This window comes from Aquarana catesbeiana, linkage group LG06 (assembly GCF_042186555.1).
Source record: "Aquarana catesbeiana isolate 2022-GZ linkage group LG06, ASM4218655v1, whole genome shotgun sequence".
Lineage (NCBI taxonomy): Eukaryota > Metazoa > Chordata > Amphibia > Anura > Ranidae > Aquarana > Aquarana catesbeiana.
Window position 1 is genome coordinate 345,752,460 of NC_133329.1, and position 13,830 is coordinate 345,766,289.

At 41.8% G+C, this 13,830-nt stretch overlaps 1 protein-coding gene across 2 annotated transcripts in view; it reads right to left on the minus strand.

Moving 5' to 3' along the window:
* The window catches only part of STK39 (serine/threonine kinase 39), a 673,740-nt gene that overhangs the window by 119,356 nt on the left and 540,554 nt on the right, over positions 1-13,830 (minus strand). For both annotated transcript variants that reach the window (XM_073633992.1, XM_073633991.1), the window contains exon 15: positions 2,092-2,144. In XM_073633992.1, the coding sequence (XP_073490093.1) occupies positions 2,092-2,144 (53 nt within the window). The remainder of the gene's footprint in view (positions 1-2,091; positions 2,145-13,830) is intronic.

Below are 13,830 nucleotides of genomic sequence, written 5' to 3' on the forward strand. Positions count from 1 at the left end.
CTACACCAAAGATGCAGCATGCAGGACCTCAAAGTGCAGCGCACCTGCAGCATAAACAGTTACATAGGATGAGGGAATGGTTTTCATATGCTTCTCTATCCTTGGAAAGGCGCATCTGTGTGAAAGGGGCCGATACATATTGCTGGATTTACTGTTAACATTGCACATGGTACAAACTATTGTTTCATGTTTTCATTTGTTTGATTTACACATTTTGCTTTTTTTTGTCCAGTGTTTTTGTGTTTGCTGCCTGTTTGTTTTTTTGCCATCTATATGTTACACTGTACAAAAAAATTTTATCTAGAATTAAGGTTTTGGTGAGCCGTGTTGACTTTGTTTATATTATTGTGTCAATATGTGATGTGTAACAATTAGTTCATGCCTAGCCAAAATTTTTTGTTTTAGTTTTGGATTAGTGAATTACTGAACCCTTTCAGGTTATTTATATATATATATATATATATATATATATATATATATATATATATATATATATATATATATATATATATATATATATATATATATATATATATATATATATATATATATATATATATATATATTTATTTATTTATTTTGTTCTCTGTATACCACCGAGAAGGTTGAACTGGTTGGCTATTTTTTCAGCCTTAACGACTATGTAACTTCCTGTCCCAGAGGCACAACAAGGTGTTAGAAGAAATCTCCAAAAATGAGGGAAATTCACCTCTTAGACAACTGCCATGTCACCTTTTTAATACTTCCTCTCTATTCTGGGGACAACTCTCTGTTAATGGTCACAAGTATGAAAAAAGGGTTAATGTCTAACCGAGACACTGACAGCAAGAAAAAAGCTTACAGAGAGTCTAACCCTTTTTCACTCTAATCTTACCTCTACATATGCTTTGAAGGGAAGTTGCTTCCCCATCAGATTACTGGTCTCTTTATAAGCCACAGTATGTCACAGGTATTTATTTGTACTTAGGCTTTTTAAATTAAAAAATTAATTCATGCTGCCAGGAGCTGGCTGAAAAATAAAACCTCTAAATGCCTATAATCTTGCTCTTTTTCACTTGTGTTTAGGCGCGTTTACATGTGTAAATGTATTTAGAAGCGTTTGAGTATAAAATTGTTCTATTGGCCGGAATATTCATGTATGCTAGCCACTAGAACAAATTAATTCACATAAGCACACATTTATGTGCGTTTATGAGTGTTTGCATCGAAAAAAAAAAAAACACTTTTGCCGGAACGTGCAACAGGGCCATTTTTGTCCGCCACTGAGTGCTGCACATAAAACACACTAAAATACCTGCATGGGCATATTGGTTAACATGCAGTTGCATTCAAAGGTGTAATACAAAAAAAATAGGCCTTACAGTGATAATCCTAACCGCCACAAAGAAGCTTGCATCGTCAACTCTTCAGGACAGTCACAGTAGAGCTGCCATTGCTGCCCTGCAAACCATGCGGTCTGCGGTCAGCAAGGGCAACCACCCATATAACTCTCAGAACAGGTACGTTTTACAGGAGAACTCCAGTCAATAAATATGCATAAGGGTCTAGCTTTACAAAATCCATTATATGAATGTCACAAGCATTTGTACAGCTGTCAGGAATAATCCAAGTATCTTGTCTAATATGTTTATTTCACCAGCTCTATCTAGTGGCCATAATGCCGTATCTTCCTGAAATACTTAAATCGGGAGAATACAACATTTTGGCTACTAGATGGAGTTGACAATTATGGAAAATAAATATATTAGACCAAATATTTGTACGACTCTGTGAATGCTTTTGACATTCGCACAGCAGTTTAATTTATAAATATACCCCATAATGTTGGGTTGTATGCACATTGTTTCCTTTTCTGAGCTATAATAATGAGAACAATACATCAGAAAATAAAGGAGCCACAGATAAGACATATTTTCATTTAGCATTTTATCTAACGGATATTTTTGTCTGGCTTTCCTTTTTAAAAGTCTGGATGTACACAGCCCTTAAACAAAATAATTAAACACAAGAACACCCAATGTGTCTCCTATGTGCAGGTTTAAAGGCAATATGTATGTATGATAACAGAAAATAGTTTTAATTAAAACTTACCCCTGCCTGGAGTAAACTCAAATCGTATATCATTGAGTTCCTTTCTGGAATTTCTGCAAAACAGATCAGAGACACATTTAAAATCTAATGAGGCAAAGTATATTAAAACCCAGAATGCTTAGCAGTTTAGAGGATTTGCAGTCAGAAAAGTAAGCAGTTTCCTCCCTTATGGCATGCCTTTGTGCACCTTTAATTTGTCAAATACCATATAAAGCTCCGAGACGGTTCAGGGATATTAACAGCCAAAGGTTTATGGAACAAACGGAAAGCTCATTTTTTCGAGCGGCGTTGTTATTATCTTCTTAATTAACAAAAAGCAAAAGACTGCTTGCAAGTTACATTTTTATTTCACTGGAGAAGCACCGAAGTGCACTCGGTCAAAATGCTCTTCTCGGAAAGAGCAGAGTAGGCCATTCTAATTAAGATAATTTTACTGCACAATACTACTCTAGAGCTACAAATTTGTATACAACGTTGTAAAAAAATATTGTTCCCAATGTAATACTTCCCTTGCAAGCTAAGAAAGCTCTCTAAAGAATTTAACTTATTGGATTAAATTGATTTGAAAGCATTGTACAGAATACATCTGTTTTAGACAGCTTTGAAGACACCAGTGTTGATTTTCGAAAGGCAAATGGGGTGTTCACTATGCAAGGGAATTTTTTCCCAGAGCTTAGTTAATGTGATAAAATTTCACTTTGCAAAGAATATCAAATTAGGTGCTAGAAAAAAAATAGCATGTTTGCTCGCACATGATTGGATGTAGGAAGTCCACTGAGCCTCACCACATTCACTAAGCTCTGGAGAAAATTCCCTTGCAAAGTGAAAAGTCTATTTGCCTTTAGTAAATCAAACCCATCTGTATATACAGTATATAAAGCAGCAAGAGTGGACATACTTGTCCTGCTGCACGCAAGCAGAATTGAATATTAGGACCATACTCTTTCCTAGTTCCTGTTTTTTACATTTCTATTAAAAATTGGTATGATGGCGTGGCTCTGGGTTCAGGTATTATAATATGTTATGTTGTGCAACAGCCTTAAAGCTGGGACATTTAAAACGACGTGCTGATATTGACTCTGAGCCTTCATTGTTTGCTATTCTTATTGGTTAGTTGTGTTTTAGTCTAGTGAGGCTACAATGGTGCTAACCATTGCTGATGACTACTGTACTAAGCCATGTGTCATTCTTCTTTTGAACTGTATGATGCCATGTTGAAGTACTTAATAAAACATTTTAATGAGAAAAAAAAAATATGAGGACCTGCCATATTACCAAAGGATGTAGAAGAAGCCATACGGGATGGTAAGCGTAAAGCCCCCTCTTTTACCCTTCCAATATTCCAAGACCTCCTACAGATAGACCAGACCATCCTAAGGATGTTTTGGCTAAGACACATTGGGACTGATTTACTAAAATTGGAGAGTTCAAAATCTGGGGCAGCTGTGCATGGTAGCAAATCAGCTTTTAACATCAGCTTGTTTAGTAACTCGTTGTCATAAAAACCTGGAAGGTTTCTATGTAGACCTGTACTCTCCAGTTTTAGTAAATCAACACCATTGATAACATCTCAGGAAGGGAATGCAAAGGCAGTGCTTGTAAGGGTGCTGAATAATAAACGGTGAGACCAAAGGCAGGGCACTTCAAAATGGGGCTGCACTTGAAGGCATAAAATACAAAATATGCCCTGTGAGTGGGCAGAAACGTTGGCTAGGTTGCACCATGGCAGGAAGACATGCAAAGGTACACAGCAACAATAAACATTAAAGGGAATGCTAATCGGTAAAATTGATAAATACATAATACCAGAATCTCTGGGCTCCTAACAGCAGGTAGACATTCAGACCCTGCCAAAGGGTAGGGTCTTTGTTAATACAGAACTGATGACAGACACACGGTCGGACATTGATCGGACATTCCAACAACAAAATCCATGGATTTTTTCCAACGGATGTTGGCTCAAACTTGTCTTGTATACACACGGTCACACAAAGTTGTCGGAAAATCCAATCTTTCTAAACGCGGTGATGTAAAACACGTACGTCGGGACTATAAATGGGGCAGTAGCCAATAGCTTTCGTCTCTTAATTTATTCTGAGCATGCGTGGCACTTTGTGCGTCGGATTTGTGTACACACGATCGGAGTTTCCGACAACGGATTTTGTTGTCGGAAAATTTTATAGCAAGCTCTCAAACTTTGTGTGTCAGAAATTTTGATGGAAAATGTGTGATGGAGCCTACACACGGTTGGAATTTCCGACAACAAGGTCCTATCACACATTTTCCATGGGAAAATCCTATCGTGTGTACAGGGCATTAAATCCATGGATTTTGTTGTCGGAATGTCCGATCAATGTCTGACCGTGTGTACAGGGCATTACTCTAAAATTTGATCAAACCCACATAACCTGCCCTCCATGGCTTTGCTCTGATATTAGCAGCTAAATGGTGCCCAAAGAACAGAGCAGAATGTAGGGGAGTGGGGGTGGAAATGAGATTAGGTTCAGTCTAGACTTTAGGGAGAATTTAACGAAAATCATGAGAATGTTCTCAAATCCATGCATGCATGATCAGAAAACAATAGCTAAACTTCTAGTATAACTTGACCAAAACGATTTAATTATATTCTATAGTGATATACAATACTGGGCCAAACATGGCATGGCCGCTAAACAGGAAAATTATACAACATATCCTAATAAAAAGTTCTTTAACTACTGTACATTAAGCACCCAGCATGTCCTGGCTATTGGACTCATAATGAAAGACTTTATCTGTTTTCAGAGGCTAAACTCTATGTGCACAAGTGCTAATGGCAAGCTGCTTCACACAACTAACATTTTAAGGTTTCAAAATTTGGAATACCTATGATAGGGTAAAAATGTGTTTAATCAGCTCCTACGTAAGTATGATTACTTCCACAGAAAAAGTTTAAAAACACATCAAGAATAACTACTTTAAATGTATACTGAATCAGTGGTTATAGTCTGAAATGCTGAAAAGTTCCATCCAAGTATTCATCTTGTAAAGTTGAGGAAAGATGAAAAATAGCTCATGACTCATTAGTAGTTATTTACGAAAGGCAAATCCACTTTACACTACAAGTGCAAACTACAAGTGCAACGTGCACTGAAAGTACACTTGGAAGTACAGTCGCTGTAGATCCGAGGGGGACATGCAAGGAAAATAAAAAACAGCATTTTAGCTTGTATATGATTGGATGATAAAATCAGCAGAGCTTCCCCTCATTTCAGATCTAGCCCTCAGATTTACAGCGACTGCACTTCCAAGTGCACTTTCAGTGCAATTTCAAGTGACTTTGCACTTGTAGTTTGCACTTATAGTGCAAAGCGGATTTGCCTTTCGTAAATAACCCCCATTGTGTTATCTCACTGGTATTGCTATCTTTAAGTATAGATGTTGATGTAAATGATCTGGTTCCTGGGCAGGCAGCTTCTACACCCCAGAGGATTTCCACGGTCTCCTTGGCTTGTAAAGTAACAAACAGAAATTGCTACACCACTGCTAAGAGGCCCAGATACAACTTTATTTAATGTAAAGTCAGGGGGGCAATCCAAAAAGTATCTAATGTGTTTTTGGGGTCCAAAAATGCCCCCTTCATCAGGGTTTGATTGAGAACAATTTGAATAGATTAGAAGTGAACTGGACCTCAAGTGTTTTTTTATATCTTAGCGTATATTTTTACCAAAACCAGATGCTGACAAATGCTTGCAATCACACTGGAAAAGAATAACACAGAAGATCCAGTTTCATTCTACTCTATTCACATTGTTCTCAATCAAGCCCTGGTGGGAGGGGAGGGGGTGTTCTTAGGCCCCCGAAACGCAATGGCTCCTTTTTAAATTGTTCCCCTGACTTTTATTGGAATAAGCTCCTAATTTCCACTTTTGTTTCATCTTGTAAAGAGGATGGTTGCACAGATCAGAATCATATGAAAAGTGCCTGCGTTACTTCTTGGAAGGGGTGTGAAAAGGTTCCAAGTGTGGATGCAAAGGTTTAGTTACAGCACATCTAACACCAGATGTATGTTAGGTTTTTATGTTCCATGCACTTCAAGCATTGTATAAATTTAAAGCGTTTATTAACCCCCCAAAAAAAAAAAAAAAAATGGATCCTGCTCCTTTATATAATTTTATACAGCACAGTGCTTGTGCTGCGTAATTAGGCCCCCTGTAACACCTAAAAAACCTGGTTGATCCTGCCAGTTTCTCCCCTTCCCTATGTAAACAGACCACAATAATCATGGATGCTGAGCCCTGACATTGTGGTCTATTTACGTGCCTCCATCATCCGCAGCCTGCTCTCCTGTGTCTGTCTCCTCTCTGCGTGTCACCTAGTGACAGTGCCGTCCCATCCCCCTCCTGCTACAGGAATAACTAATATATTGGCGTACTATGGTGTCCGTTTATGAAGCAGTGAAATCTATTCACTGCTTCGTTCTCCGGCATTCACAGTGAAGATTTTTCTCCTCTGTGTGCCTGTTTATGAAGCTTTGTAGATCGCTTCACCTTCGGAGGAGTGAAGAGATCTACAAATGCTTCAAACAGTGGAGAACGGCCCCTGATACTGGAATCTCGTGAGACTTTATGAGATTACAGCACCAGAAATACAGAGATGTCAGTTTATTAAGCAGTGATAAATAATCACCGCTCAATACACGGACAGACGGCGTGAATTACTGTTAATAAAATAATGAGTCCCCCTACATTATATACATATGTATACACACACACACATTATATATACATGTATATACACACACATTATATATATATATACATATACACATTATATGTATATATATGTATATATATGTATACACATAAATATGACAGGGGGACATGCTAACAGTGTTGGGGGGTCTGAACGAGGCATAAGGAAGTTAAAAATCTTCCTCCTTCCCCCTCAGATCCCCCCAGATTTCCTCTTCACTCCCCGATTCACCACCTCTGAGCTGGTGAACCTGGGAGTGTGAATTTTGACTCAGATCGCCAGTGAAGCGGTGAGATCACCGCTTCATAAACTGGCCGTTACTGTGTCATTCATGAGGATTCTCAGCGTGTAGAGATAATCGGCGGGAGAACAAGTTCAAACATGTTCTCCCCCGATTATCACTGTTTCATAAACTGTTTATGGACTGTGATCAGCGGTGATCCTCGGGATCACCGCTGATCACTGCTTCATAAACGGACACCTATCTGTTTTGTCTCCTTATACATAGCCCTGCTGTCTCTGTGTTTTATTCAAAAAATTTCTCCTTTACCGTATCTCACGGCCGCTCCCAGGGATCACGTGACCAGCCTGTCTACTCTCTCTTTCTCGCCGCCCCGCTGACGCCAGCAGGGAAATCTCGGCCCGCTGTTTCTGTCAAATGGGCAGAGAGAATTCATGGCCGGTTACATGAGTGCCGGGAGCCGCATTTTAGAAAATGCCTTGACATCAAATGTGTGGATGGGGGAATCCCTGCTGCTGTGGTATTGTATTCTGACAGAAGGGAGACTTCCCCACCGTCAGAACCCAATGATCAGTGTTGTCGGCTATAGCTAGCGGCACTGATTGTTTGGGGAAAAACCCAACAAGCTGGTTGTACACAATGCGATCGATAGATAGATAGATAGATAGATGGCAGGAGACAGAAGAGGATCCTAGCAGAACCACTGCAGCAAGGAGGTAAGAATACACAGGCAGGAAACTGCAGGTTAAACTGTGACAAACTGTTTCGGTGTTTTAGGTTTAAGCTTATTTGTACTCAAAAACACAAAACCACAACTAGTTACATAGTTGGTAAGGTTGAACAAAGACACCGGTCCATCCAGTTCAACTTAAGTAATGTAATATATTGCAGCTTGCCAGTCCTTAAATGTAGTCTCTACATTACATTTCATTTTTTAAACTTACAAAATTTTCAGCAGGTACAAAATACCTGTTGATCTTACAATATCATCACTGTCGGTGGGTTAAAAGTATTCTTATCTTTTTTGTATAAACTCCTAGTCCCATCAATCTACCATGTAATAGAGATGAAAAAAGACATGTTTGAAGTGCAGCCTCTATGACTCCCACTATAAATACAGTGTAGAAATAAGTGTAGACATTAAAGCGGAGTTCCGCCTGAAAAAAAAAAGAGGTGTGTTTGGGGTCGTTATCATGTTTGAATACTGCTCTGCGGCCCAGTCTCCGAAGGGAGGGGATCATGCTCTGCTTCAGTATGTCACAGTACATGTTGGCATTCATGCTTCCCTCAATGAACTGCAGCTCCCAAGTGCCGGCAGCACTCATGCAGCCCCAGACCATGACACTCCCAGCACCATGCTTGACTGTAGGCAAGACACACTTGTCTTTGTACTCCTCACCTGGTTGCCGCCACACACGCTTGACGCCATCTGAACCAAATAAGTTTATCTTGGTCTCAAAAGACCATAGGACATGGTTCCAGTAATCCATGACCTCAGTCTGCTTGTCTTCAGCAAACTGCGGGCTTTCTTGTGCATCAGCTTTAGAAGAGGCTTCCTTCTGGGATGACAGCCATGCAGACCAATTTGATGCAGTGTGCGGCGTATGGTCTGAGCACTGCCAGGCTGACCACCAACCCTTCAACCTCTACAGCAATGCTGGTAGCACTCATATGTCTATTTCCCAAAGACCAACTCTGTATATGATGCTGAGCATGCACACTCAGCTTCTTTGGTCGACCATGACGAGGCCAGTTCTGAGTGGAACCTGTTATGTTAAACCGCTGTATGGTCTTGGCCACCGTGCTGCAGCTCAGTTTCAGGGTATTGGCAATCTTCCTATAGCCTAGGCCATCTTTATGTAGAGCAACAATTCTTTTTTTCAGATCCTCAGAGAGTTCTTTGCCATGAGGTGCCATGTTGAACTTCCAGTGACCAGTATGACAGAGTGAGAGCAATAACACCAAATTTAACACATCTGCTTCCCATTCACATCTGAGACCTTGTAACACTAACGAGTCACATGACCCCGGGGGAGGGAAAATGGCTAATTGGGCCCAATTTGGACATTTTCACCTAGGGGTGTACTCACTTTTGTTGCCAGCAGTTTAGACATTAATGGCTGTGTGTTGAGTTATTTTGAGGGGACCGCAAATTTACACTGTTATACAAGCTGTACACTCACTACTTTATATTGTAGCAAAGTGTCATTTCTTCAGTGTTGTCACATGAAAAGATATAATAAAATATTTACAAAAATGTGAGGGGTGTACTCACTTTTGTGAGATACTGTATATATATATATATATATATATATATATATATATATATATATATATATATACACACACTGTGCTAGTCATAAATTGATCCAAGAGCTTGTCATTTTTGCTATCTCAGGAATTTATCCACGGAGACTTGAAAAGATACTAACACATCTGCTTTAAAATTACCAACCAAGCAGATTGGAACTAAATTTGAACCACTACATCAAAATATTCACCTAACATACTAAGAAAATGCATACAAGGTGTTCTTCCGTTGATATATGACATCAGATCATATTTGTTCTTAGTGCCTCCCCAGTATGTGTCCGAAGATTGCAGAGAGAAATGTACCTTTGACATACTTGGTGGCACTGTTCCGGGGCCGCTTGCACATGGATATGTGTATTTAAAGTGTATTTAAAATATACAGATTCCTTAAAGCAGATTACACAGCACAGTGCTTGTGCTATGTAATCTGCCCCCCTTTAAACTGTAAAAAAAAAACTCTGAACCTACCACTCTTCCTGTATGCCCTCTCTAAACAGACCACGAAAATCAGGGCGTCTCTGCCCTGATCATACGTCATACATATCAGTCCCCTCTGCTCTCCTCTCTCACCCTCACCCCCTCCTTCCTGCCTGTCATCTCCCTCTGTGTCTGTCCCCCGCCGCTATTCTTGTATCATAAAAAGTTTAAATTATCACTGCCAGCCTCTCTATTAAAGGCTGGCATAGCACACTATGTCAGTAGTTTTAGAAAATGAGTGTTCTAAATACCGAATTTGAGCTGTCTTCAGGCCAGTCACGTGACTCGCAGCCGCTTTACAGCTCTGATACATAGCTTCTACAGAGGAGACGAGCGGCCATGTGATCTCCCCTGCTGACGTCAGAGGTAGATAATGGCCCCTCCCGCAGAAGCCATCTATCGGAGCTGTAAAGCGGCCGTGAGTGATGTGACTGGCCTGAAGACAGCTGAAATTAGGTATTTAGAACACTTGGTTTTTAAAACTACTGACATAGTGTGCTATGCCAACCTCTAATGCCCCGTACACACGGTCGGACATTGATCGGACATTCCGACAACAAAATCCAAGGATTTTTTCAGACGGATGTTGGCTCAAACTTGTCTTGCATACACACGGTCACACAAAGTTGTTGGAAAATCCGATCGTTCTGAACGCGGTGACGTAAAACACGTATGTCGGGACTATAAACGGGGCAGTGGCCAATAGCTTTCATCTCTTAATTTATTCTGAGCATGCGTGGCACTTTGTGCGCCGGATTTGTGTACACACACTCGGAATTTCCGACAACAGATTTTTTGTTGGAAAATTTTATAGCAAGCTCTCAAACTTTGTGTGTCGGAAATTCCTATGGAAAATGTGTGATGGAGCCTACACACGGTCGGAATTTCCGACAACAAGGTCCTATCACACATTTTCCATCGGAAAATCCGACCGTGTGTACAGGGCATTATAGAGGGGCTGGCATATTTTTAAATAGATGGGTTAACAAACCCCTTAACATGGTCAGAACAGTTCTGAATATTAACCTTACTCGCAATCCCTGGGAAGCCTTTTTACACAGGCCAAATCCGGATCTCATTAAATGTGAGCAGAAGCTGGTGGAGTTTTAGTTCCTGACGGCCAGGCAAAACAACCTACTATTATCTTTGCAGAAGTGAATCAGAGAATGATGGGCATCATAGTTCACAATTCCTTAAGATCTGGACTCCATGACTACATTAGCCACATAAATTGTGGCCGCTACCTCCTTTCTTTGTAGCTGGATCTTACATCTTACAGTTGTGCTCATAAGTTTATATACCCTGGCAGAATTTATGATTTCTTGGCCATTTTTCAGAGAATATGAATGATAACACAAAAACATTTCATTCACTCATGGTTACTGTTTGGCTGAAGCCATTTATTATCAATCAACTGTGTTTACTCTTTTTAAATCATAATGATAGCAGATACTACCCAAATGACCCTGATCAAAAGTTTACATACCCTGGTGATTTTGGCCTGATAACATGCACACAAGTTGACACAAAGGAGTTTTAATTAGGGGTGATCTTCGAGTTCGAGTGGAACTCATGTTCGACTCGAACATTGGCTGTTCGCAAGTTTGCCGAACAGCGAACAATTTGGGGTGTTCGCGGCAAATTTGAATGCCGCGGAACACCCTTTAAAAGTCTATGGGTGAAATCAAAAGTGCTAATTTTAAAGGCTTATATGCAAGTTATTGTCATAAAAAGTGTTTGGGGACCTGGGTCCTGCCCCAGGGGACATGGATCAATGCAAAAAAAAGTTTTAAAAACGGCTGTTTTTTCAGGAGCAGTGATTTTAATAATGCTTAAAGTCAAACAATAAAAGTGTAATATCCCTTTAAATTTCGTACCTGGGGGGTGTCTATAGTATGTCTGTAAAGGGGCGCATGTTTCCCGTGTTTAGAACAGTCTGACAGCAAAATGACATTTCAAAGGAAAAAAAGTCATTTAAAACTACTCGCGGCTATTGCATTGCCGGTCCGACAATACACATAAAAGTTCATTGATAAAAACGGCATGGGAATTCCCCACAGGGGAACCCCGAACCAAAATTTTAAAAAAAAAATGACGTGGGGGTCCCCCTAAATTCAGGTCTGGTATGGGTTTTAAGGGGAACCCCGTGCCAAAATAAAAAAAAAAAACGGCGTGGGGTCCCCCAAAAATCCATACCAGACCCTTATCCGAGTACGCAACCTGGCAGGCCGCAGGAAAAGAGGGGGGGGACGAGAGAGCGGCCCCCCCTCCTGAACTGTACCAGGTCACATGCCCTCAACATTGGGAGGGTGCTTTGGGGTAGCCCCCCAAAACACCTTGTCTCCATGTTGATGAGGACAAGGGCCTCATCCCCACAACCCTGGCCGGTGGTTGTGGGGGTCTGCGGGTGGGGGGCTTATCGGAATCTGGAAGCGCCCTTTAACAAGGGGACCCCCAGATCCCGGCCCGCCCCATGTGAAATGGTAAGGGGGTACAAAAGTACCCCTACCATTTCACTAAAAAACTGTCAAATATGTTAAAAATGACAAGAGACAGTTTTTGACAATTCCTTTATTTAAATGCTTCTTCTTTCTTCTTTCATCTTCTTCTTCTTCTGGTTCTTCTGTTTCTTCTGGTTCTCCCTCCGGTGTTCTCGTCCAGCATCTCCTCCGTGGCATCTTCTATCTTCTTCTCCTCGGGCTGCTCCGCGCCCATGGCATGGGGGGAGTCTCCCGCTCTTCTCTTCATCTTCTTCTCTTCTTCATCTTCTTCTCCGGGCCGCTCCGCATCCATGCTGGCATGGTGGGAGGCTCCCGCTGTGTGACGCGTCTCCTCTTCTGATGGTTCTTAAATAACGGGGGTGGGGCCACCCGGTGACCCCGCCCCCCTCTGACGCATGGGACATGGTGGGACTTCCCTGTGGCATTCCCCGTGATGTCACAGGGAAGTCCCGTCAAGTCACTGTGCATCAGAGGGGGCGGGGTCACCGGGTGGCCCCGCCCCCCATTATTTAAGAACCGTCAGAAGAGGAGACGCGTCACACAGCGGGAGCCTCCCACCATGCCACCATGGATGTGGAGCGGCCCGGAGAAGAAGATGAAGAAGAGAAGAAGATGAAAAGAAGAAGATGAAGAGACGAGCGGGAGCCTCCCCCCATGCCATGGGTGCGGAGCGGCCCGAGGAGAAGAAGATAGAAGACCCGCTGCCCCACCGAGAAAGGGTAAGTGCCGGGCAGAGGGCGAGTGGGTGGGGGGGTTCACAGTGGCGGCATTCGATGGCACAGTGGCAGCATTTGATAACACAGTGGCAGCATTCGATGGGCACAGTGGCAGCATTTGATGGGCACAGTGGCAGCATTTGGTGGCACATTGGCAGCATTTGATGGGCACAGTGGCAGCGTTTGATGGCACAGTGGCAGCGTTTGATGGGCACAGTGGCAGCGTTTGATGGCACAGTGGCAGCGTTTGATGGCACAGTGGCAGCGTTTGATGGGCAAAGTGGTTGGGTTTGATGGGCACAGTGGCTGCCTTTGATTGCACAGTAGCTGCAATTGATGGGCATGGTGGCTGCGTTTAATGGCACAGTGGTTGCATTTGATGGGCTCAGTGGCTGCTTTTGATGGGCACAGTGACTGCATTTGATGGCATAGTGGCTGTGTTTGATGGCACAGTGGCTGCAATTGATGGGCACAGTGGCTGTGTTTGATGGGCACAGTGAGGCTGCAATTGATGTTTTTTTTCTGAATTTTTCAGTTTGTTTACGCCCCCCAAAAATTTTGAGCACCAGCCGCCACTGAACTGGAGGCTTTTTGCCATAAGGAATGGGCAGCTTTACCATCTGAGAAGATAAAGAGCCTTATCCACAAATACCACAAAAGACTTCAAGCTGTCATTAAAGGAGGCAATACACGGTATTAAGAACTGGGATATGTAAACTTTTGATCAGGGTCATTTGGGTAGTTTATGTTACCATTA